The sequence below is a fragment of the Spermophilus citellus genome, assembly GCF_964194105.1.
Source record: "Spermophilus citellus genome assembly, chromosome: 2".
NCBI classification, from domain to species: domain Eukaryota; kingdom Metazoa; phylum Chordata; class Mammalia; order Rodentia; family Sciuridae; genus Spermophilus; species Spermophilus citellus.
Genome location: NC_138183.1, coordinates 74,129,227 through 74,152,532, shown reverse-complemented (window position 1 = coordinate 74,152,532; position 23,306 = coordinate 74,129,227). Strand labels below are relative to the sequence as shown.

At 35.6% G+C, this 23,306-nt stretch overlaps 1 protein-coding gene across 3 annotated transcripts in view; it reads right to left on the bottom strand.

Annotated features, from left to right (window-relative positions):
• Positions 1-23,306, bottom strand: part of LOC308643034 (uncharacterized protein C9orf85 homolog) — a 63,383-nt gene that overhangs the window by 20,901 nt on the left and 19,176 nt on the right. For all 3 annotated transcript variants that reach the window (XR_014020687.1, XM_081282619.1, XM_081282618.1), the window contains exon 2: positions 6,246-6,352. Coding sequence is in view for 2 of the 3 variants with exons in the window: in XM_081282619.1 (XP_081138745.1) it covers positions 6,246-6,352 (107 nt within the window). In the remaining variant the exon portion in view is untranslated. The remainder of the gene's footprint in view (positions 1-6,245; positions 6,353-23,306) is intronic.

Below are 23,306 nucleotides of genomic sequence, written 5' to 3'. Positions count from 1 at the left end.
TTTTGACATTTGAGAAGACAGACAAATGGGAGAAAGGGCTTTAATTGTTCCCATATTCAGAATATTACTACTTCAATTTAAAATAAATGTCACTTACAAAGAGCCCCCTTTTCTCTTAACATTTTATATTCTACTTAACATTTCTTTTTTTTCTTTCAAAGAGAGAGAGAGAGAGAGAATTTTTTAATATTTATTTTTTTTTAGTTTTCAGCGGACACAACATCTTTGTATGTGGTGCTGAGGATCGAACCTGGGCCACATGCATGCCAGGCGAGCGCGCTACCGCTTGAGCCACATCCCCAGCCCCAACATTTCTTTATATACATTGTTTTGTTGCATAATTTGTGGCAAGTGATATTTAGACAAGTAAAATAGTGTTCAACATATGTTAGTTGTGGTTGGACACAATACCCTCATTTTATTTATTTTTACGTGGTGCTGAGGTTTGAACCCCACTCCTGGCATGTGCTAGGCAAGCACTCTACCGCTGAGCCACAACTCCAGCCCCAGTATTCAACATTTTAACCAGAAAAATGAAATTACACAGAAGTTACTTTTGTTTGTGTGTTTGTGGGTGGGGTGGAGGGTTAGTACTAGGGATTGAACCCAGGGCCTAATGCATGCTAGGCAAGTGCTCTGGCTACAACTCCAGTTTTTGAAAAATTTTATTTTGAGATATGGTCACACTAAATTGCCTAGATTGGCCTTGAATTTGTGAGCCTCCTGCTTCAGGTTCCCAATACCTGGGATTGTAAGTGTAAGCTACCATGTCCAGTTAAAAGACACATCTTTGACAGTAACAAAGTACAAATGGTCTACTAATTCTAATGTTTTGACTTACAATTTATTGATTTCATCATGGTATAAAAACAAACCCATACAAGGATTGTTTCCCACTTTCAATACATTATACAATTAATTACATGTTTTATTATGAAATAGTTTGTGTTTTCTGGGCATGGTGACACTCATCTGTAATTCTAGTAACTAGGAAAGAGAATTGAAAGATTAAGGCCAGCCTCAGGTACTTAGCTAGGCCTTTTCTTAAATTGAAAAAAAAAAAAAAGTGTGTGTAGGTGACTGCTATAGCTCAGTAGTAAAGGACCCTTGAGTTCAATTCCCGGTAGTGTACACACACATACACACACACACACACACACACACACACACGAATAGTTCATGTTGGATACTTTTTGCCTAGCTGTAGATTAGTTATGCTGAGCATATTTAGGGAAGGTAAAGCTAAGATACGATGTTTGGAAGGTTAAATATACTAAACATATATTCTTTTGCATGTTTAATTCTAGGGATCAAACTGAGATATCCACTTGCTAGGCACTCCTAAAGACATTTTTATTAATTTATATTTTTGGTGGTTCTGTGGGTTAAACCCAGGACCTTGTGCATGTGAGGCAAGCACTCTACCAATTGAGCTATATCTCCAGCCCTCTAAACACATTTTTAACTTAAGATATTTTCAACTTATATGACAGGTTTGTGAGGATGTAACACCATTATCAGTTGAGAGGTATCTGTAAACATCTTATAGAAACCCTAACAGAGGACAAATTTAAATTATAGGTGACTACTAACTTGAACAAAATATTTAAAATTTCAAAACAAGTTATGTTAGCAACATCATCAATAGATTTAAATTCCTTATAATGTTGGGCATGTCTTTTTTTTTTTTTTTTTTTTTTTGGTGGTGCTGGAGATTGAACCCCCAGGGCCTTGTGCATTTGAGGCAAGCACTCTACCAACTGAGCTATATCCCCATCCCCCTGGGCATGTCTTAATACACAGAAAAAGCAAGGTGGATATTAATGAGTTATACACTCTATAACCCTTTCAGTCATGGGACTAAAATTTGAAAGCTAGGCTTTCCTATATGCCTCATGTACCATGTGTCTAGGATTATCAGAAATTTGTGATGTCCTGGGGCTCAGGATATATCTCAGTTGGTAGAGTGCTTGTCTCATACGCACAAGGCCCTGGGTTCAATTCCCAGCACCACCCAAAAAAAAAAAAAAAAGAAGAAGAAGAAGAAAAGAAATTAATGATGTCCTAGTGGGAAGGTAACATGTTCAGATTGACAAGGTTCAAAACATGTTAGTCTAAAATAAGGTGTCTCGGCAAATTTAATAGTTTAAGATGAAGGAATCTGAGAAACAGCAGGTGTAGGAAAATCTCTCTGACCTTCTCCTTATAAGACATTCATTCAAGATATGCCCTCATGATACCTGGAGGAAAAGATCATCATTATCTCCAAAGGCAGACAAAGGTCTAGCTAAGTTTCCTACTTTGTCCTATCACATTTTCCCATGGCTTTCCATTCCTTATCAAACCTAATATGAAAGCACTTGGGTTTAATCATTTCTTCAAATCTTTATTTCTTTATGAAGGTTCCCATGGCACATAAAATTTGGGTGGGGTGTAGCTCAGGGGTAGAGTCCTTGCCTAGCCTGTAGAAGGCCCTAAATTCAATCCCCATAGCACTGCCTAAAAAAATTAAACAAAAAACTGTGTAAATGTCACATAAAACTCATATTAAATAAAGGTGTCCTTTTCTCTTGCTATTGTTTTTATTAAAAGAAGGGCCTCAACTAAGAACCTAGAAGGGTAGATGGAAAAATAACTTTTTCTTCCTTTACAAGATCCTATTTTGACTAGTAATGTCTCAGTCTCATAAGCTATGACCTGTTTTCCATTAGCTTGGGCTTCTTTACTCTTAGAGATCTTCCTTTAGGCTTTAAAATCTTGTTATCTATATTTTGGCATTTGTACAATATTTCCCTCATCTTGCTTTATTGTGAGCTGAAGTACGGCTAACCACATCTACCTCAATATAATGCAGAATAGTAGCTCTTGAGGTCCTTCTTAGCCCTTACCTCCTTGACACAATGGTCTCTTGAAGACCTCTGAATCACAGCTAGTGACACAGCTAGTGACAATACCACCACAAATTCCCCTAACTCCAAGGACTTCAACAGCTTTGAGTCAGAACAAAGTTGTATGTGTTTGAGTTAATGTGTTCACATCCAACCATTTTCAAAGTTTGGTATATTCTAAATTTTCTGGAAAACTAATTACAGTTATGCATTATATAATGATATTTTTGTCAATGATGAACCACATACAGGATGGACTATAATGGTAAGCTATCCCCATCATTAAGTGATGTGTGACTTATAAAAATTTGCCACTTACACTGCTTTCCTTTTCTTTTTGTTTTTAACTGAATCTTTGTGTTTGTCCAAATAAATATTTGTTTTTCTAGGATTTAAAGTATGCAAGTTTTTCTGGCCATGAAAAAAAAATTTTGGAGGGGGTACCTGGATTGAACCCAGGGGCACTTAACTATTGAACAACATCGCCAGCCCTTTTAAAATTTTATTTAGAGACAGGTCTCACTGAGTTGCTAAATGCCTTGTTAAGTTGCTGAGGCTGGCTTTGAACTCACGATCCTCCTGCCTCAGCCTCCCTAGTCCCTGGGATTATAGGTGTGCACCACTGCACCTGGCACTGGCCATGAAAATATTAAGATTATAAGTAACACAGAAAAGAAGGGAAAAATCTAAGAGCCATATAAGTACGTCTGGAAATTCTATAGCCTGTGGAAGACTAATAACTGATATAATCTTTCACATACTAGCACATTCATAACGAAGATAAACACCTAGGATAATCTCTCTCTCTCTCTCTCTCTCTCTCTCTTTTTTTTTTTTTTTAGGTACCAGGGATTGAACTCAGGGGTACTCAACGAGCCACATCCCCAGCCCTATTTTGTATTTTATTTAGAGATAGGATCTCACTGAGTTGCTGAGGTTGGCTTTGAACTCTCAATTCTCCTATCTCAGCCTCCTGAGCTACTGGATTATTGGCATGTGTCACCAGCTAGCATATATTAAAGATGGGCAATTAGAATACAAACAATTGCTGAGACAGAAATGTTCTTAAAAGATTTTCTTTCTTATACAACACTAGTCTATTAAAATCCTATGAATATGCAAATATTTATTACCTATACTTCCAATTCTTTTAGGGAAAAAGATGCTAGAAAGAGAAAATGGAGATTGATGAAATCTTAAAAGATCTTTATAGAAAATGCCTTGTAGAAAATACTCAGAAACCTACAAATCTTGTATTAGGCCTATTAACTAAAAGTACACAACTAGTATTTAATTGCTATCCAGAGAATATACTTAATTCATTTATAAAAATCTAAATTAGATACTGCATACAATTTTCCCTATTATTAAATTTCCCTACTGCTAATTTGGGCCGGTGAGAATAAGACTCATCAGACTTGTTTAAAGGTGTTTTGTTCTGGAAGGGAATGCTGAAAAACAAGAAGAAAACACTGAAAGACAGAAGTGAGAAATTTATAAACCTTTTAAAGGGGGAGTCAACTATACCCAAAATAAATCTAAAAATTCTGGTCTGAAAGATTAGTACTGGAAAAAAAATTTTCTAAAAAGTTTGTAACTTTCCATACTAAAAAGAAGTATCCTGTGCACGTTTCATTGTCTTTTAAGAGAAAAGATCTCTTTCTTTCTTTTTGGTACTAGGGATTGAACCCAGAGGTGATTTATCACTGAGCCCCATTCCACAGCCCTTTTATATTTTTTATTTTGAGACAGGGTGTCATTAAGTTGCTTAGGACCTCGCTAAGTTGCTGAAGCTGGTTTCAATCTTAGGATTCTCCTGCCTTAGCTTTTGGAGCTGCTAGGATATCATGCCTGACAAAAAAGATCTACAATGTGCTAAACAAACTTGGAGGTAAATTAACAGTATGACTATCTTAGGCATTGCAATCAGTCACCTTCAGAAGTATCAAAAAAACTTCATGATAAAATTTGCATTTTTTTGTGTTGTATGATGTTTCAGTGTATTTGAAAAACTGAAAGCATTTCAGATGTTTTAGTATCTGTTTCATAGAAAGTATAATTCTTAATTTTAATAAATTTTATAGAATAAAAAGTTAAGAAAATGCAGCATATCTCAGGCAAAGTAAATTACTCAAATTAAGGCACTCAAAGCTATCAAATATTCCCAAGTAAACAAATTATTCCATAGCTTCAGTTTTAGATTCACAGATACGCTGACATTTTTCGACAAAAATAAACACCAACAGCTATATTACATATATTTAGACAGACCTTCCAAAGTTTAAGTAAAATTTTCTCTCATAAAGTGAGAATACCACCTACTGCAGTGGCACACACTATAATCTCAGCAATTTGGGAGGCTGAGGCAGGAGGATCAAGTTCAAGGCCAGCCTCAGCAATTTAGCAACACACTGTCACAAAGTTAAAAAAGGCTCAGTGGTAAAGCACTCCTGAGTTCAATTCCAAGTATACATATAAAAAATAAATAAACAAAAATATAAAGAAGAAACACCTTTTCAAGGAAGATGAAGCTATTGAACAGTTAAATAAAGAAATAATGAATAAAGGTTATTTTGGGGGGTACTGGGGATTGAATTCAGGGGCACTCAACAACTGAGCCACATCCCCAGCCCTATTCTCTATGTTATTTACAGACAGGGTCTCACTAAGTTGCTTAGCACCTTACCATTGCGGAGGCTGGCTTTGAAATAGCGATCCTCCTGCCTCAACCTCCAGAGCCGCTGGAATTACACGCATGTGCCACCATGTCCTGCTTGAGCAAATGTTCTTAATAGCTACTATATAGATTACCAAATTAAATTCATAATGTAAAAAGAATATGCTAATTTTTACATTGAAAGTAATTACAAAAAATTTTATGGATTGAATTAAAAGATCGGATTCCTTTTAAGAATTGGTAAAGATAATCTATAGTAAATATTGTTATTTCATTAGTAGGAGACATTTTGTAACACAAACTTCTTCTCAGCCAAAACTCACTTTTTATGAACAAGGTTCTATGAGTGGTGCATTATTATTTGTGAAAGACTGGATCAGGAAATGATGAATCTACTTTTTCTCATCTCTAAAAACCAAGATTCAATATGCATGCAAGACAAAATGCTAAAAGAGAGAATGGAATTTTTATGTGTGTATGTGGTGCTGGGGATTGAACCCAGGGCCTTGTGCATGTGAGGTAAGCACTCTATCAACTGAGCTATATCCCCAGCCCAAATGGAATTTTAAAAAAAAATTGACCTTGATATTTATTTGGATACAATTTTAGAAATTAGGAAATGAAATAACAAAGTATGATATATATGCCACCGGTTAAAGTAATGAAGAAACTTAACTCACCATTTTTTAGGTTTTGATAATGGTTTGTATTTGTTGTATTTTACACGCCATTCAAGAACTTCTTTACAGCGCTGACATACTCCATCGTGAAGTTTTTGGTTAATTTTCTTAAAAACAAACAGAAAAACAAATGAAAAATTTCACACATGAGTATAGCAAACCCCTTAAAAAGGCATGAGAGAAATTTACTTTTTTTTAAATATATTTTTTTAGTTGTAGATGGATACAATATCTTTATTTATTTATTTTTATGTGGTACTGAGAATTAAACCCAGTGTCTCATACATGTGAGGCAAGTGTTCCACCACTGAGGTACGCCCCCAGTCTGAGAAGTTTACTTTTTAAAAATATTTTTAGTTGTAGATGAACACAATACCTTTATTTTGTTTATTTATTTATTTAAATGTGGTGCTGGGGATCGAACCCAGGGCCTCATGCATGCTAGGCAAGCACTCTGCCACTGAGACACAACCCTTGCCTGATAAGTTTATATTTTTTAAAAAACAATAACCTAACTTTAATCTGTATAACATTCTATGACATATTACATATTTTATGTATATTATCCTCTGATTCTTTAAAAGGTAATTGTTCTTAACTGGGTTTAGCTCAGAATCATCTAGAAAACTTTCCAATTTTCTGACGAGTATTTTGAGAAAGGTTTCCTGTTGACCAGATGTACATCATATCCTGATTGGTCAAAATTCATACTGTATAGTTAAGACATATATATTTTAGTATATGTTAAATATACCTCAAAAATGCAATAATTAAAAAATAAAACATAGCTCATATTATTTCAACAATTCAAATATAATCAGTAAGTTGGAATTAAACTGAGGAATCCATTCTGAATTATCTTTTTTTTTTTTTTTTCAGTCTCTAGGGTTCCAACCCAGGACCTGGGACATGTTAGGCAAGTGTTACCTAGCTGCACCTCCAGCCTGGAAATATGAAAAAAAAGGGGGGGGGGGAAAGAAGGCTCGAAGCAAGGCAGCATTTCATTACTCAGCCCTTTTGCATTCTTACATAAGGAAAAAATATTTTCAAAAAGTTCTTCTTGAGGTTGGTTGTGGTGGTGCACACCTGTAATCCCAGTGGTTTAGGAGATTGAAGCAGAAGGATCTTGAGTTCAAAGCGAGCCTCAGAATAATCGAGGTGCTAAGCAACTCAGTGAAAGCCTATCTCTAAATAAAATACAGAATAGGGCTAGGGATGTGGCTTGGTGGTTGAGTACCTGAGTTCAATCCCCAGTAAACCAAAAAATGGGCTGGGGATGTGACTCAGTGGTTAAGTGCCTCTGAGATCAGTCCCTAGTACCAAAAAAAAAAAAAAAAAAAAAAAAAAAAAAAAAAAAAAAAAAACCCAAAAAAACAAAAAAAGTTTCTCCTGGCTTTACCAAAATAGGAAAAAAAAATTGTATGTGTAAATAGCTTGGTGAGAAAGGGGCTTTATGAGGAAAGAAAACATTTTTAATTATGATTTCCATCTCAAAATATGGTGGGGTAGAAATGTGATATATGGTAAAATTTTAAATGTATCATACCATTTCTGTAACAGATTCAGAATCTAAACTATATATTTTCAAAGTACTCTTGAGAATTTTCTGATCTCTTTGGCTGAGGAACATTGTCTTTGCCTATTACTGAATTTACAAATAGAAGGCATTTTAAATCTTTTCTTTTTTACTCCCTTTGTTCTTTTTTAAATTTCTCAAGGGGAGAGAAACATATCACAAAGATGCCAATTCTTTGGAAGGATATTTGATAGAGTTAAAAGCACAGTGTTTAGACTAGATCATCTGAAGGAAAACAAAACTTTTGAGAAGTGCTTGATATTCTTGAAAGCTCTGAACAAGATGGCAAAAATAATTGGACAAAACATTTATTCAAAGAGAAAATATTTCAAGGATATTTTCAAAATCCATAAATTAAGCTGTGAATACATTATGTTTAACTCTGGTGAAAAACATATTGTTACTATCATTATGTATGGGTATATCCCTTTCCTCCTGACTTATGTAGAGTTCCCAGGAATGTCAGCTCTGTATCTCACTATATTGGTTCCATACTGTGGTACACTGGTGTCAGAAAGAAGGACAGCTATGCCCACAGACCAAGCTCCTCTTCCTCCCAATCTTGGTCCTCAGTGATCATGTACAAAGCTAATTAAGAAATATGCAGAACTAGGGGGCTAGGGATATAGTTCAGTTGGTAGAGTGCTTGCCTTGCATGCACAGGGCCCTGGGTTTAATCCCTAGCACCACCAAAAAGAAGAAAAGAAAAAAAGAAATATGCAGAACTAAAGTTCGCATTTCATCATTTGTTCTCACTGCCTTCTGTTGCCTAGAATATCTTACTAAAAACATTACTTGTATTTTCTTAACTCCAATAATAATAGGAACAAGTTAATGACCTTGAACTATAATTACAATAAGAATATGATATAAACTTTCTAACTGGCATTTTCTTAGAATTCAAAACATTTTATGACCTGCAATTTTACTACACATAGCACGCTCAGCTTGTTAACTGCCATGTTAACCAGGAAGTATTATTTGGCTTCTTGTTTGCTTCTGTATCCAATTTCTGACCAGTTCATCTTGATTTACAAAGCTGTGCATAGTTTGGAAACTGGTTTCTTCAGGGTGGATTGACAGTAGAACAAAAGAGGTCTTTGTGGGAACTTGTCCGGAGAGTGATGTGTGAAGCAGTATAAACGGAGATGTTGTACAGCATTCACATGACCAACTGGCCATAAGACAAAACTAAAGTTGATGTTTATGTGTCAAGAAATGACTGAGGGTGGCCTGGGGATGTATCTCAGTGGTAGAGAACTTTCCTAGGAAGTGTGAGGCCCAGGCTTCCATACCCAGTACCACACACATAGAAAGAAAGAAAAAACAAATGAAAGTAAAATGCAGAAAGAAAGATATACACCTTATTTTACCTTATTTTGGCAAACCAGAAGTAAATTCCAAAGGTGAGCAAAGAAAGCTAAATCCTGATTCTAGGAATTGTTCCATCTGGGGCAAAAGAGATGGCAGTCTTACTTCACTCACACTTAAGTGAACAACTAACCTGTTGGGAGCCACAAATGAATTGTGAGCTTGTCTGAGCCATCTCTAAGTGGAGGTGTGCCCCTCAAAGAACTCTCTGTGCCATCTCACCAATCTGAGACCACTCTGTTGCCTTGGCAACGTCCTGCTCATAGAGAATTCTGTGATACTGCAGAATTCTGTGATACTGTTCAGACAGCTCCAGGTTCAAGGAGGTGGAAAGAGATATCTGTGTACCCATATAGTCTTGAGGTGCCAGCTGCCTGGAGGAGGAGGAATTACTGCGAAGGTGATAAGGCTCCATTCAGGCCAACTTCCCCATAACCTCCTGCTTCTCTCTCATTTACCTTTAAGAACCCTTCCTCATAATAAATCCCTTTGATGTGTTCCCCTATAAATAAAGCATGCAGACCCTCACTCTTTGTTAGAGACAGGATTCATCAGGTCCAATCTTCCCACCAGGACCCCGCTGTGAAACTACTTTCCTGAGTCTTTTATTTCTTATTAATTATTTCAGACTTTTAATTTCTCAGCTGGCTCATACCTCTGTGCAGTTAACTAACTGATCCCTTGTTGTGCAGAACACAGCGACACTAACCCTCTTTTGGCAATTAATTTGAGATACCACTCAAGATGGAAGATCACAGGTTATTAAGGTCAGACTTAAGTATGCCCAAATATAAAATGAAAACAGTTTTGCAAATACAAAAGCCTTTAAAAGCTAGACATGGTGGCTTATGCCTGTAATTCCAGCAACTCAGGATGCTGAGATAGGAGGATCAACTTCTAGGCCAGCCTAGAAGTTGATCCTCCTATCTCAGGAGACCCTGTTTCAAAATAAAATATAAAAAGGGCTGGTAGCTCAGTGGTAAAGTGGCCCTGAGTTCAAGTCCCTATCACTAAAGAAAAAAAAAAAAACTTCTTTGGAAAATTTCACTGAATGAACACTTTTTAAAAAGTTAAACTTAAATACTTACCTAACATATACATAATATCTAAAAATTGTCTTAGCCATCATTAGCTTACATATTTTAGAGTAAGTGGTATTATCCTTGTCATAAGCATTCTGTTAGAGCACAATAATATAACACAGCAATCCCACATAGAAATGGGGTGAGGACTTTGACTTCCTGAAAAGTAGCAAGAGCAAATTTTAAATATGTGCATCAACACGCTGATGCTGAAAAGTATTTTGTAAAATGTAAAGTCTCTTTTAACAGAAGAAAGATACTACTGTAGGAGGGAAGGAATTTGAATACCATTCAAAAGCAACTAATGTCATTATAGATCACAATTCTTTCAGAAATGTTAAAGGTAAAGTGACTGCAAATGGCATATTTTACTTCCCTTGATTGAAAAAAAGAAAAATGAAATTCTCAAAGGAAAATGCTAATTCCAACTGTTGCTAAATATTTATTTTCATGGACTGGCGTTGTTCTTTGTCCTGAATTACTTCTCCCCATAAAATAAGGAATTTTACTTAAATATAGCAATGGCAATGTTATTCCAGAAAATAAAAATGTTTATATCTTAAAATTATATTTAAAAGTATATAATTTTAATTTTCTAGAAACATTCTCTTATTCTAAAATTGACTAACGGACAATGGAGTACTGCATTTGGAAGTAGGAACTTATAGGACTAATGAAAATAATGTGAAAATCTGTCTTTTAGTTTGTGACTTTCAAATAATAAACTACATTATTTTAAATCCTTTGAATATGGCTAGAAAAAAAAACAGATAAAAGTGGCTGGGGTTGTAGCTCAGTGGTGGAGTGCTTGTCTCACACTTATGACTGGGTTCGATCCTCAGCACCACATAAAAATAAATAATTATAAGTAAATTTTTAGTTGTGTCCATCTACAACTAAAAATATAATAAAAAAAAAGATAAGAGAATCAAAGTGAGGAAAAACTAAAGGAAACAGAGAAAAGCTGAAAGCACTCAGGGGCACAGTTAGGAAGACCACCTGCTGGAGATGGCTACAAGTGAGGTCGAACCTTTCTAGCAGCCAGAAAAACAGAACTCAATGTCTGTAACAAGCCAGAAATCCAGTTTCTCAGAAGCAGCTTAACTATTCCTGTTACTAAAATCCAAAGTTTCATGTTCCCCAAAAGGATATCATGTGATATAATAAGCAAAGCTCTCCAAAATACATAATATTTAACACAACTGTTTTCCATCCTGGTTCTCAATGGAACCTGTGTTATGGTACTCAGACACAGCCTGGTAAAAAATGTTACTCAGGAATGAAGTATAGGTACAGATCCCTGATGGTTGGTTATATGACCTGTAGAATGCACTGTATATCATAAGGCCACTCAATAAATACTATTTCTCTCAATTAAGTTTTAAGAACATTCCATTCTATTATAAAAAATGTCAAATTTGCAGAAAATTTTAAATAATAATATTAACATTAGCCACATACACACTACCTAGAGACAATCTTGAACATTTTACATATTTGCTTTTTATGGGTGTGTGTGTGTGTGTGTGTGTGTGTGTGTATGTATGTGTGTGTGTGTGTGTGTGTGTGTGTGTGTATGTATGTGTGTGTGTGTGTGTGTGTGTGTGTGTGTGTGTATATATATATATATATATATATATATTTATTTATTTATTTATTTATTTGTGGTGCTGGGGATTGAATCCAGGGCCTTGTGCATGTGAGGCAAGCACTCTACAACTGAGCTATATTCCCATCCCAGGTGTATACTTTTTAAAGTCATGAACATAAAGGCACTACACCTCTTACTACTTATCATATTTTAGAAATACTTTCTCATGTTGAACCATAATACTGTTACCATACTGAAGAAACAGGTAAAATAACTCCCTAGTATAAATGAGTGTACCTATTCCACACTGAAATTTCCTTGACTGCTCACATATTTTTCATAGCTGTCCCCCTGCCTCCCCCTGCTCTCCAGCATCAAATCCAGGATCAAATCAGTATTTAGCTCTTATGTCTCTTTTGGTCCACCCACTTTTATCCTTTTTTACAAAGTTGTTTTTGAAAATACCAGGCAAACTATCTTAGAGAATATTTCACATTCCAGATTTGTTTGTTTTCTCATACTGGAATCAAACTCATTGCTTTACCTTCTATATTTCCTATGAAGAGGAAGTTAAGTTCAAAGTCTTGATAACATCTGGGAAATATGTATTTTGATCAGAACAATTCATACATGTTGCTACTGCTGTGTATATTGTATTATTCCAAGTTAGGAGGCAAAGAATGTCAAGTTCTCACCTAGTCAACAGTGCTAGATTATCAATATTAAATTTTACTCATGTGAAACTTTTGAACCTATAAATCCTTCTAAAAATGTAATAATAGGTAACAATTTGAACATCTATTACTCTCTGAAATACATTATTTGGATAAGTCACTTTTTGTGTGTTTTACTATTTCAGTAAATGAGCTAGTCATATATATAGTTCAGAAATACTTTTGAAGCAAGTTCTAGTAGTAAAATTAGTTTTACTGTCACTTGAGGAAAAATGTAAAATCAAAGTTACTATTGGTTTACCTTTTTTTTTTTATTTAAGGAAACTATAGTTGTACAACATTGCTAGTCAGAAATTAGCTATCAACTTTTTTTTTTTTTTGGCTGCACTGGAAATTGATTCCAAGGCACTTTACCATTGAGCTACATTTCCTGTGCTTTGTATTTTATTTTGAAACAAGGTCTCAATAAGTTGCCCAGGCTGTTCTTGAAATTGTGATCCTCCTATCTCAGCTTCTTGAGTCACCAGAATTACAGGCATGTGTCACCATGCCCAGCAGTTATCAACATTTTAAAGATTTTATTACCAAAAACATCAGCCCATTCTCCCTCAAGCAAAATATTACTCTAGTATTAAAAAATATCCGGTATAGATATATACATTGAATACATATTTAGCTTATTTTTTTTTAGTTGTTGATGGACCTTATTTTATTCCTTTATTTATATGTGGTGCTGAGAATCAAACCCAGTGCCTCACATATGTGAGGCAAGCGCTCAACCACTGAGCCACAACCCCAGCTCCCATATTTAATTTTTATTTATACAAATTTAATTAAAAACCATAAAACAAAGCATGCCTCTACTATGAGACAAAATTATTTTCTTCCTTGAAGTCTAGCTCATCTTTCTCTCATTCACTCTAAAGTCATCACAAATCTTTAAAATACCAATAAGAGAATTCAAAATATATGCTAAAAATGTTCCTTTTGTTCAATAAATACACTTAGAACATAGCTTTTTCTAGAAGTAAAGAAATAATATTTGATTCCCTCCTCCTACTTTTCTTATTATGGCTGGAATCTTTAACAAACATCAACTGCAACAATAAACAATCACATTTCATCCGCAAGAGATTTGAATCTAAAATGAGTTCTGATCTCCCAAACAGAGGGCTATTCTCTTAATAGGTCGATACACAGATACTGTCAGTTGCAAATATACAGAGAGGGTCTATGTACAGACTATCTACTGTTGTTACACAACCAAGCAAACTATCTAGATTTTCACTGACAATCTTAATGCAGACACTTAAATAGAATCACACCTGTCTACAGGCAAAAACACAATGTGGCAGTACCTTTTTCTAGCAGTAAGAGAAAACCCATTAAGGCGATTTTCTTTTCCAAAATACATCCCCCCTCTTTTGAGAATCAAACCTAGGGCCTTACACATGCTAGACAAGCATTCCACCACTGAGTTACAACTATGTATATGCGTGTGTTTGTGTGTATGTGTGTGTATACATATTATATAATACACACATACACACACACACACACACACACACACACATCCCAAAATTCACTTTTATTTCTTTCCTTTAACTGAGTTTTATTCCCCCGCAGGGGGTGTACTATTCCTGGAGGTACTGTAATACCAGATTGATGTGCGGCATGACAGAGCAAGCTCCTACTCCATCTCCTACATTTTGAGACGGGGTCTTATGAGCTTTGAACTAACCTCCTGCCTCAGCCTCGAGTACAAAAATATTTTTAAAAAAACATCGTCAATACAAAACACAGAAGTAATTCTCTCTCGGCAACAGGTAAATTTTTGCCTTAACAAGAATTAAAAAATGGGTACTAAGAGTTTTAACATAATGTGGCTTCACTTACCTTTGTACCTGTTGATTACAGAACATTTTCAGTAAATAAAAAACCCACAAAAATTGTCTTTGAACAGAGTACTGGGGATATAGCTCAGTTGGTAGAGCTATGCACAAGGCCCTGGGTTCAATCCCCAGCACCACACACACAAAAAAAGTATCTGAATAGAAACAAACAGCTTTATTGTCAGCACTATGGAGAACAGGCCTTCTCTTCTTCAAGATTTCACTGTGAATGTTCAAAATGTCTCTAAAGGATTAATCCAGCAATAGTTTGTCTAAAGACTCACCTTACATGTAGGCAGCGCCTCCAGCCCTATCTGCTCCTTTCAAGATCCTTTGCTAACACTCTTCCTCAGTCATTAACTCTCCTCTCTCAGCTCAGGTGCTTGCTGGATCCTCCTTTTTTTCACACTATATATTCATGGTCAACTGAATATTTAACTCCAGTCTCAGCAATAAGCTCAATAAAGATTACATCCAAAACTACATCTCAGTTCTAACTATTTTCTCCAATATCTCAGACTGCATGAGAAATTTCCATTTTCTTCCTCACAGAAATCTTTGAGACACCTCAAATTACAAACTAAATAGCAATCATAATCTTTCTTAGAAAATCTGTTCCTCCTCTGTCCTAAACTTCATCAGCTCAAGTTAACAAGTTTCAGGTCACATTTTACTCCTCCATAGCCTTTCACCAACATGCCAATACTGACAAAATCAATTCTTCCACATAATTTACTATCTTAGCCTTTGAAGTATGTAATTCAGTGGTATTAAATACATTCATACTGCTGCATAGCCATTACCATCATCCATCTTCAGAACTCTCTTCATCTTACAAATTTAAAACTCTATAGTCAAACAGTAACTTTCTTCCTTTTCCTCAACCCATCAACTATTATTCTATTTTGTCTATAATTTTACTACTTTAAGTACTTTTTATAATTTGAATTATATTTGTCTTTTTGTTACTAGCTTATTTCACTTAGCATAATGTCCTCAAGGTTCACAGATGCAGTAAATATATCAGAATTTCCTGTATGTATATAATATATCTTGCTTATCTACTCATACCTCAATAGACCCTTGGGTTGCCTATTCTTTTTCTACCATGAATAATGCTACTGCAAACATGGGTGTATAAATAGCTCTCCAAGACTCTGCTTTAGCTGGGTGTGGTGGCACATGCCTGTAATTCCAGCTATTTAGGAGGCTAAACCAGGATGAGCCACCAGTTCAAAGCCAACCTGGGCAACTTGGATCCTTCTCAAAATAAAAAGTCTGGGGATGTAGCTCAGTGGTAGTGCACCCCTGAGTTCAATTCCTAATACCAAACAAACAAACAAATAGAAAATCAACTTGCTTTCGATTTTTTTGTGTGTTTGGAGAACATGCCCAGAATGATTATTCCGTTTTAATTTTTTTTTTTGTACTAGGTATTGAACTCAGAGGCACTCAACCTGAATCACATCCTCAGCCCTATTTTGTATTTTATTTAGAGACAAGCTCTCACTGAGTTGCTTAGTGTCTCACTTTTGCTGAGGTTGGCTTTGAATTCATGATCCTCCTGTCTCAGCCTCCAGAGCCACTGGGATTACAGGTGTACACCACTGCACCCGGCTCCGTTTTAAGTTTTTGAGAAAACTCCATGCCACTTTCCACAGTAGCTTTACCATTTTAGTTTCACCAACAGAGCACAAAGGTTCCAATTTCTCCAGTCTTATCAACATTTGATTTTTTTTTTCATAATAGAATCCTATGGCAATCCTATCTTGTAGTTTTACTTTGCAATTCCCCAATGATCAGTGATGTTAAGCACACTTTCACATGTTTATTGCTCATTTGTATGTCTTTGACAAAATGCTTTTTTTCCTGTTGAACATTATTCTCTATATAGACATACTATTGTCTTATAATCCTTTTTATTTCTGCAGAATGGGCATTCATTTCTGCGATCTATTTCTGGTTTTAGTAATCTAAGTGTTTTGTTTTGTTTTTTTGTTAGTCTGTCTAGCTAAAGGTTTGACAGTTTTGTTGATATTTTCAAAAAACAACTCTTAAGCAGGCAGAGTGGCACACACCAGTTGTTCGGGAGGCTGAGGTATGAGGATTGCAAGTTCAAAGCCAGCCTCAGCAATTTAGCATGGCCCTAAGTAACTTAGTGAGACCCTGTATCAAAATTTAAAAAAATAAAAAGGGTTGGGGATGTGGCTCAGTGGTTAAATACCACTGGGTTCAACAACAACAAAAAACCCTTTAGTTCCTCTGATTTTCTCTATTGTTTTTATGTTCTAATTCATCTCTGCTGTACTATATCTACTTCCTTCAGTAGCTTTGGATACAGTTTCTTCATTTTCTAGTTTCTTAAATTGTAAAGTTACATCACTTTAAAATCATTCTTATATTTTAACATAAGCATTTGTTTACAGCTATAAATGTCTTCCATAGTGTTGTTTTGTGGTATTCCATAAGTTTTAGTATATTGTTTTTGTTTTCATTTGTTTCTAAGCATTTTCTCATTTTCCTTGTGATTTTCTTCATTGATTCATTGGGTAAGACTGTGTTTAACTTCCACATATTTGTGAATTTTCTCACTTTTCTTATTTTAATGTTTATTTATTTGTAGTTGTTTATGTGGTGCTGAGGATTGAACCCAGTGCCTCACACATACGAGGCTAACACTTTACCACTGAGCTACAGCCTCAGCCCCTCAAGTTTTTCTTGTGTTACTAATTTCTCACTGCATCCCACTATGGTCGGGAAGGTACTCTGAATGATATCTATCTACTGGTACTTAATATATGGCCTAAGAGGTGGTCTATCCCTAATGTCCTGAGTGCATTTACGAAGAATATTTTGTTGTTGTTGGAAGAATATTTTGTTGTTGTTGGTTAGCATTCCATAAATGGTAGTTACATTTAGTTGGTTTGTTGTTAAGTCTTCTGTTTCCTTCTGTTTGGTTATTCAATCCATTATTCAAAGTAAGGTATTTAAGTCTCCAACTATTATTATGGAACTATTTCCCTCTTCTCCTTTCAACTAATGCTTCACAGATTTTGATGGTCTGTCATTACATACATACATGTTGTTATGGTTTAGATATGAGGCATCCCCTAAAAGCTCACGAGTGAGACAATGCAAGAAGATTCAGAGGAGAAGTGATTGGGTTGTGAGAGTCTTAACCCAATAAGTGAATTAATCCCAATAGGGATTAACTAAGTGGTTACTGAAGTGATAGAGTGTGGCTGGAGGAAGTGGGAATTGGGAGCGTCAATTTGTGGTTTAAATTTGTATCTGGCAAGTGGAGACCTCTCTCTCTATTTAGTGATCACCACATGTACCGCTTCCCTCCGCCACACTCTTCTGCTGTGATGTTCAGCCTCACCTGAAGCCCCTGGGGAATGGAGCCAGTCTTCTATTGACTACAACCTCTGAAACCATGAGCCCCCAAATAAATTCTTCCTTCTCTACAATTGTTCCGGTCAGGTCATTTAGTCACAGTGGCGAAAAAACTGATCAAAATAAGTTTACTATTGTTATATCCTCTAAAACTTTTTATTAATATAATGTCTTTGGCCTCTGTAATTTTTTTTAAAATTTAAACTCTATTTTGTCTGAGATTAGCAAAGTCATTCCTGCTCTATTTTTGTTACTATTTAACACATTCTTTTCACTTTTAACTTATTGGATCTAAAGTGAGTCTTTTGTAGACAATAATACCTCCACAATCTTTCTCTTGATTGGAGTGTTTAGCACATTTACACTTAAAAATAATTAGTGCTAAGAAGGGATTTAAGTTGGGCACAGTGGCACATGCCCGTAATCCCAGTGGTTTGGGAGGCTGAGACAGGATCGCCAAGTTCAAAGCCAGCCTCAGCAAAAACTAGGCACTAAACAACTGGGTGAGACCCTGTCTCTAAATAAAATACAAAATAGGGCTGGGGATGTGGCTCAGTGGTTGAGTGCCCCTGAATTCAAGCCCCAGTATCACCATCAAAAAAAAAAAAAAAAAAAAGGGGGGGGTGGATTTGATTTTGTCATTTTGTTATTTATTTTCTGTATGCCTTATTTTTTGTTGTTGTTATAGTTGTTGTTTTGGCCATCGTTTTCGTCTCCTATTGTGTTTTGTTGATTTTTTTTTGTAGTGAAATGTTTATAAATTATTTTATTGTTTCCTTATATGTATATTCTATAAACTATTTTTTTTGTGGTTGTCATGGGATTGCACTTAAAGTTTTAAAGCAAATTTATAATATAGCTTGACTTTAATAATACACAAATACTCTGCTCCTTTAATTTCCATCCTTACCAGTTTCAGTTGCTGATGTCATAAAACTAGTTCTTTAAACATGTGTGCCCCCAAACAATTACTTTTAAAAATGGATTCAACTCTTAAATGTGGAATTATAAACACTTGTTACAATAATTCTAGCTCTTAGACTAATACTTTTTTTAAAAAATGCGTTTATTTCTCAGATCAAATAGAAAACAAAGAGTGGAGTTACCCACCCTGTTTAACATAGCTTGTATAACTGTCCATGAATTTACTTTAACTGAGATCTTTATTTCTTCACAAAACTTTGGGTTACTACCCATTGTCTTCATTTCAACCTCTAGAACTCCCTTCAGCATTTCTTGCACAAGCAAATCTAGTAGTTACAAACTTTCTCACCTTTTATCTGGGAACATCTTAATTTGATGGACAGTTTTGTCAGACATGGGATTCTTGGTTGATACTTTTTTTCTTTTAATTTTTTTATCAGTCCACTGCTATCTGGCCTCCCAAGTTTGATAAGAAATCTGCTGATAATGTTATCAAGGATTCCTTGTGTGATGAGTCACTGCTCTCACTGCTTTCAAGATTTTTTAGGTTTTCAACTGCTCAATTATAATGTGTCTCGATGTACATGTCCTTGTGTTTATTTTCCTTCATGTTGAGTTTCCTGAATTTTTACATTCATGTCTCATCAAATTTGGAAAGTTTTATATATATATAATTTTATTTTTTTATTTGCTTATTTATTTTTTTTTAGTTGTAGATGGACACAATCCCTTTAATTTTACATGGTGCTAGGGATTGAACCCAATGCCTCACACCTGCCAGGCAAGCACTCTACCACTGAGCTACAACTCCATCCCCTCAGTTGTTATTCTTTCAAATATTTTTTGCCATTTTCTCTCTTTCTGGAACCCCACAATATATGTGTTCCATTTGAGGGTTTCCCATAGCTCCTTTAGACTCTGTTCACTTTCCTTCCATTGTTTTCCCTTTCTGTTCCTCTTACTTGATAATTTCCACTCTCCTATCTTCAAGTTTGTTGATTCTGTTTTATTCCTGCTCAAATCTACTTTTGAATTCCTCTAGTGAATTTTTCATATCAGTTACTATACTTTTTAGTTCTTGAATTTCTTTTTGGTTTCTTTTTAGGTTTTTCTCTCTCTTTACTAACGTTTTCACATCATTTTCTTAGCTTTCTTCTTATCTTTCTCTAGTACTTTGAGTATCTTTCAGATAGCTATTTAAAATTCCTTGTTTAATAGATCTACCATCAGTTGCCTCTAAGGGACAGTGTCTATTGATTTAGTTTTTTTTCCATTTAATGGGTCATAATTTCCTTTTTCTCTGTATGTCTTGTGAATTTTTTGTTGAAAACCAGACATCTGAATAATGTGGTTATTATAGATTGAAAATTGGGTGTACCCAAAAAGCGCAGGTGTGAGACAATGCAGGAAAGCTTAGAGGTGAAATAATTGGGTTATAAGAGTCTTGACCTAATTAGTGCATTAATCCTCTGATAAGGATTAACTTGGGTCATAAATATAGGAAAGTAGGGTATGGTTTGAGGAAGTGGGTCATTGGGGGATGTGCCTTTGGGGTATATATTTTGTCCTTGAAGAGTGGAGCTCGCTCTCTCTCTCTTTACTTCCTGGGTGCCTTGCTCCGAGGCTTCCTTGACCACAATCTTCCACCCTGAGGAATGCAGTTGGCTGTCTATGGACAGAGACTTCTGAAACTATGAGTCCCATCAAATAAATTTTTTCTTCTCTAATTGTTCTTGCCAGGTCCTTGGATCACAGCAGCAAAAAATCTTACTAAAACAGTGTTTTTTCTGGAGGTCAGATATCCCCTTCCTCCATTTGATTTAAAATTATTATTGTATACTGTTTCTGTGTCAACAATCAGCCTGAGGTATAAACTTAAAAGTGTTTTCAACTCTTTTATAAAGAGCCAGACTTTCTTTGGATGTATATGGGGACTTTCTAATTTTTCCCACAAACGCATTTGCCTTGGAATGTCCTATTCTTCAATGTGTGACTTCCAGAGGGGAAAAAAAGAGAAAATTGAAGACAGGGAAAGAAATGTTGGGTCTTTTTTTTTGTTTGTTTTGTTTGAGTTGTAGTTGGACACAATATCTTTATTTTATTTTTATGTGGTGCTAAGGATTGAACCCAGGGCCTCGCAAGTGCTAGAGGACTGCTCTACTGCTGGGCCACAACCCCAGCCCCCAAATGTTGGGTCTTTAAGTCTCCTAGAAGTCATTTCATTCAGAGGAGAAAAGGTCTGCAACGGGAATGGATGAACTCTACTGTGTTAAGTACTGAAACTGACCAAAATTTATTATCCCAGTCTTTCCCTGAAGCTTCAAGCCTTCAACAGACTCCAAAGTGCCAACCATTTATATAGACAGATTTTTTTCAGTGAAATTGCTGCTTAGGCGGTGAGACCAATCCTCAGTGCCTTCTACTAAGCCATCTTCCCAGAATTCTCTATTCTATAGACACATTTTAACAGATACCTGGCTATGTTTCTCTTCTGGTCAAAACACAAATTCCTTAAGGCATTTATTAGGCAGGTATTCAGAGCTCTCCACAATTTGATATCTACTTTCCATTCTGAGCCTATGACCTGTTTTCCTCTCAAGCATCTAAACACTCCCAAGTAAATAAATCTGGTAGTATAAAACCTGCATTCTTCCTCCTCCTAAGTTTTCCTCCTTCCCTCCATATTTGTGTGTTAAAGTCTTCATTCCTATTCTAGTTTTGCTTTTCAAGTAATCCTCCAAAACTACCTGTGGTACTTCTCATCAAATTCTGCACTGAATTCAGAAGATGTACAGAATGCCTATTATTGGCTAGGCATATATTTGATAGTGGGATACAGGTTAGGAAAAAAAAAGATAGGTAGGATCCTTGTTCTTGAGCTAATAAACAGACAATGTCTTTCACAGATAATGTCTGTTGATTGTCTATTGATAATGTCTGTTGATTTTTTTTTCCCATTGAGATAAATACAGCAGTGTGGAAACTACTATGACAAAGTATGCTTTGGTATCATTCTATACCTAGCAAATCCAGTGCCAGTACATGCAGAAGCCCTCACGGAGCATGAGAAAGCATATAGTCTATTTGGAAAACTGCAAACAGTTAGAAGGGCTAGATAAAAGGGGATGAAGACAATGTGAAGAATAAGCTAAATTATGAGAGATCTTGTTTGCCAAGCTAAAGAATTTGGCCTCTTTAGGGAAGGGATATGACTGGATAAGATTTTGAGCAGCAATTAAAGATAAAAGGAAGGATGAGATCACTTAGGAAGTTACTGAAGTAATCTAGAAATGATATCCTTAAATAGTATAGTTGGCTGTGGCAGGGTTGACAGAAAGATGGACACAAACATGGGAGATGATGAAGATGAAAAATGACTTATAGCCAGTAAACGGTTAGTGATAAAATGACTAATACAGTGTTGGGGCAAAGTCAAGACAGGGGAGAGTTTGGGAAGAGTGACTTTTAAGCCAGTTCTGAAATCCCAATTTTAGAGTATATTAAAATTTAGATTTCCAAGCACACTCCCTGATATTTTTGATTTTGTCATTTAGGAGTTTTTGTGGCACAGATGACACTTAACCCGCAGTTAAAGGATGGACAATGCTCTAGAGCAAGGCACAATTAATGCCAAGAGCCCATAAAGGGTGAGTTTACATAACAACCCATCTCTCTCCCTCATCTTCACCTTCCAAGGTACACTTAAAAGCATAAACTGAACAAGTCTGATCCTTGGAAGGTTACTTATGTACAGTAGAGTGGCACATCTATATGGGGGAAGGTAACTACCTGGTATTTTCATGTGTGGGTTGAGGACCAAGTATATCAGAATCACCTTCAAGGCTTGCTAAGAACGTCACTCTTGGGCTCAACACCAAGATATTAAGAATTCCTGGCATCTGGGATTCTGCATCTTGAACAAGCCTTCAGACGATTCTTAAGCACACAAAATTGAAAAATTTCTCTTCTAAGCAGATGAAACAAATTGACATTGCTAACGAAACCTCACCTCTGCTACTGGGAATACAAGTTTTAATAAGGTGATATACTTTACCTTAGAAAGAAAGTTATGATTATCACAACTGAAACAGCATTAGTTAGTATAGATAAGAAATAATAATAGCTGGGTGTAGTGGTGCTTGCCTGTAGCAAGCTTCTAGGCAGGCTGTGGCAGGACAATCTCAAGTTCAAGGCCAGCCTGGGCAACTTTGACTCTGTATAAAATAAAAAATAAAATGGGCTTGGGTGTATGTGTGGCTAGTGGTAGAGTACCACTGGGTTCATTTCTCAGCACTTAAAAAAAAAAAGGGGGGGGGGGGAAATAAATACCTGGCAAGTGTTCTGTACAGTTCTAAGTATTTGTCAGCTATTACCAAACTATACTTGTCACTGATTTCACTTAAAAATCAATTTTCTCAGTTAATTATATTAACTACCTTGATGGATAACATGTTATTCTTACTCTACATACAAAGAAATCTGACAGATTAAATAATCTGCCTAAACTATTATGTCTATTAATTATTATTCAAGACAACACCCATGACTCTAAATT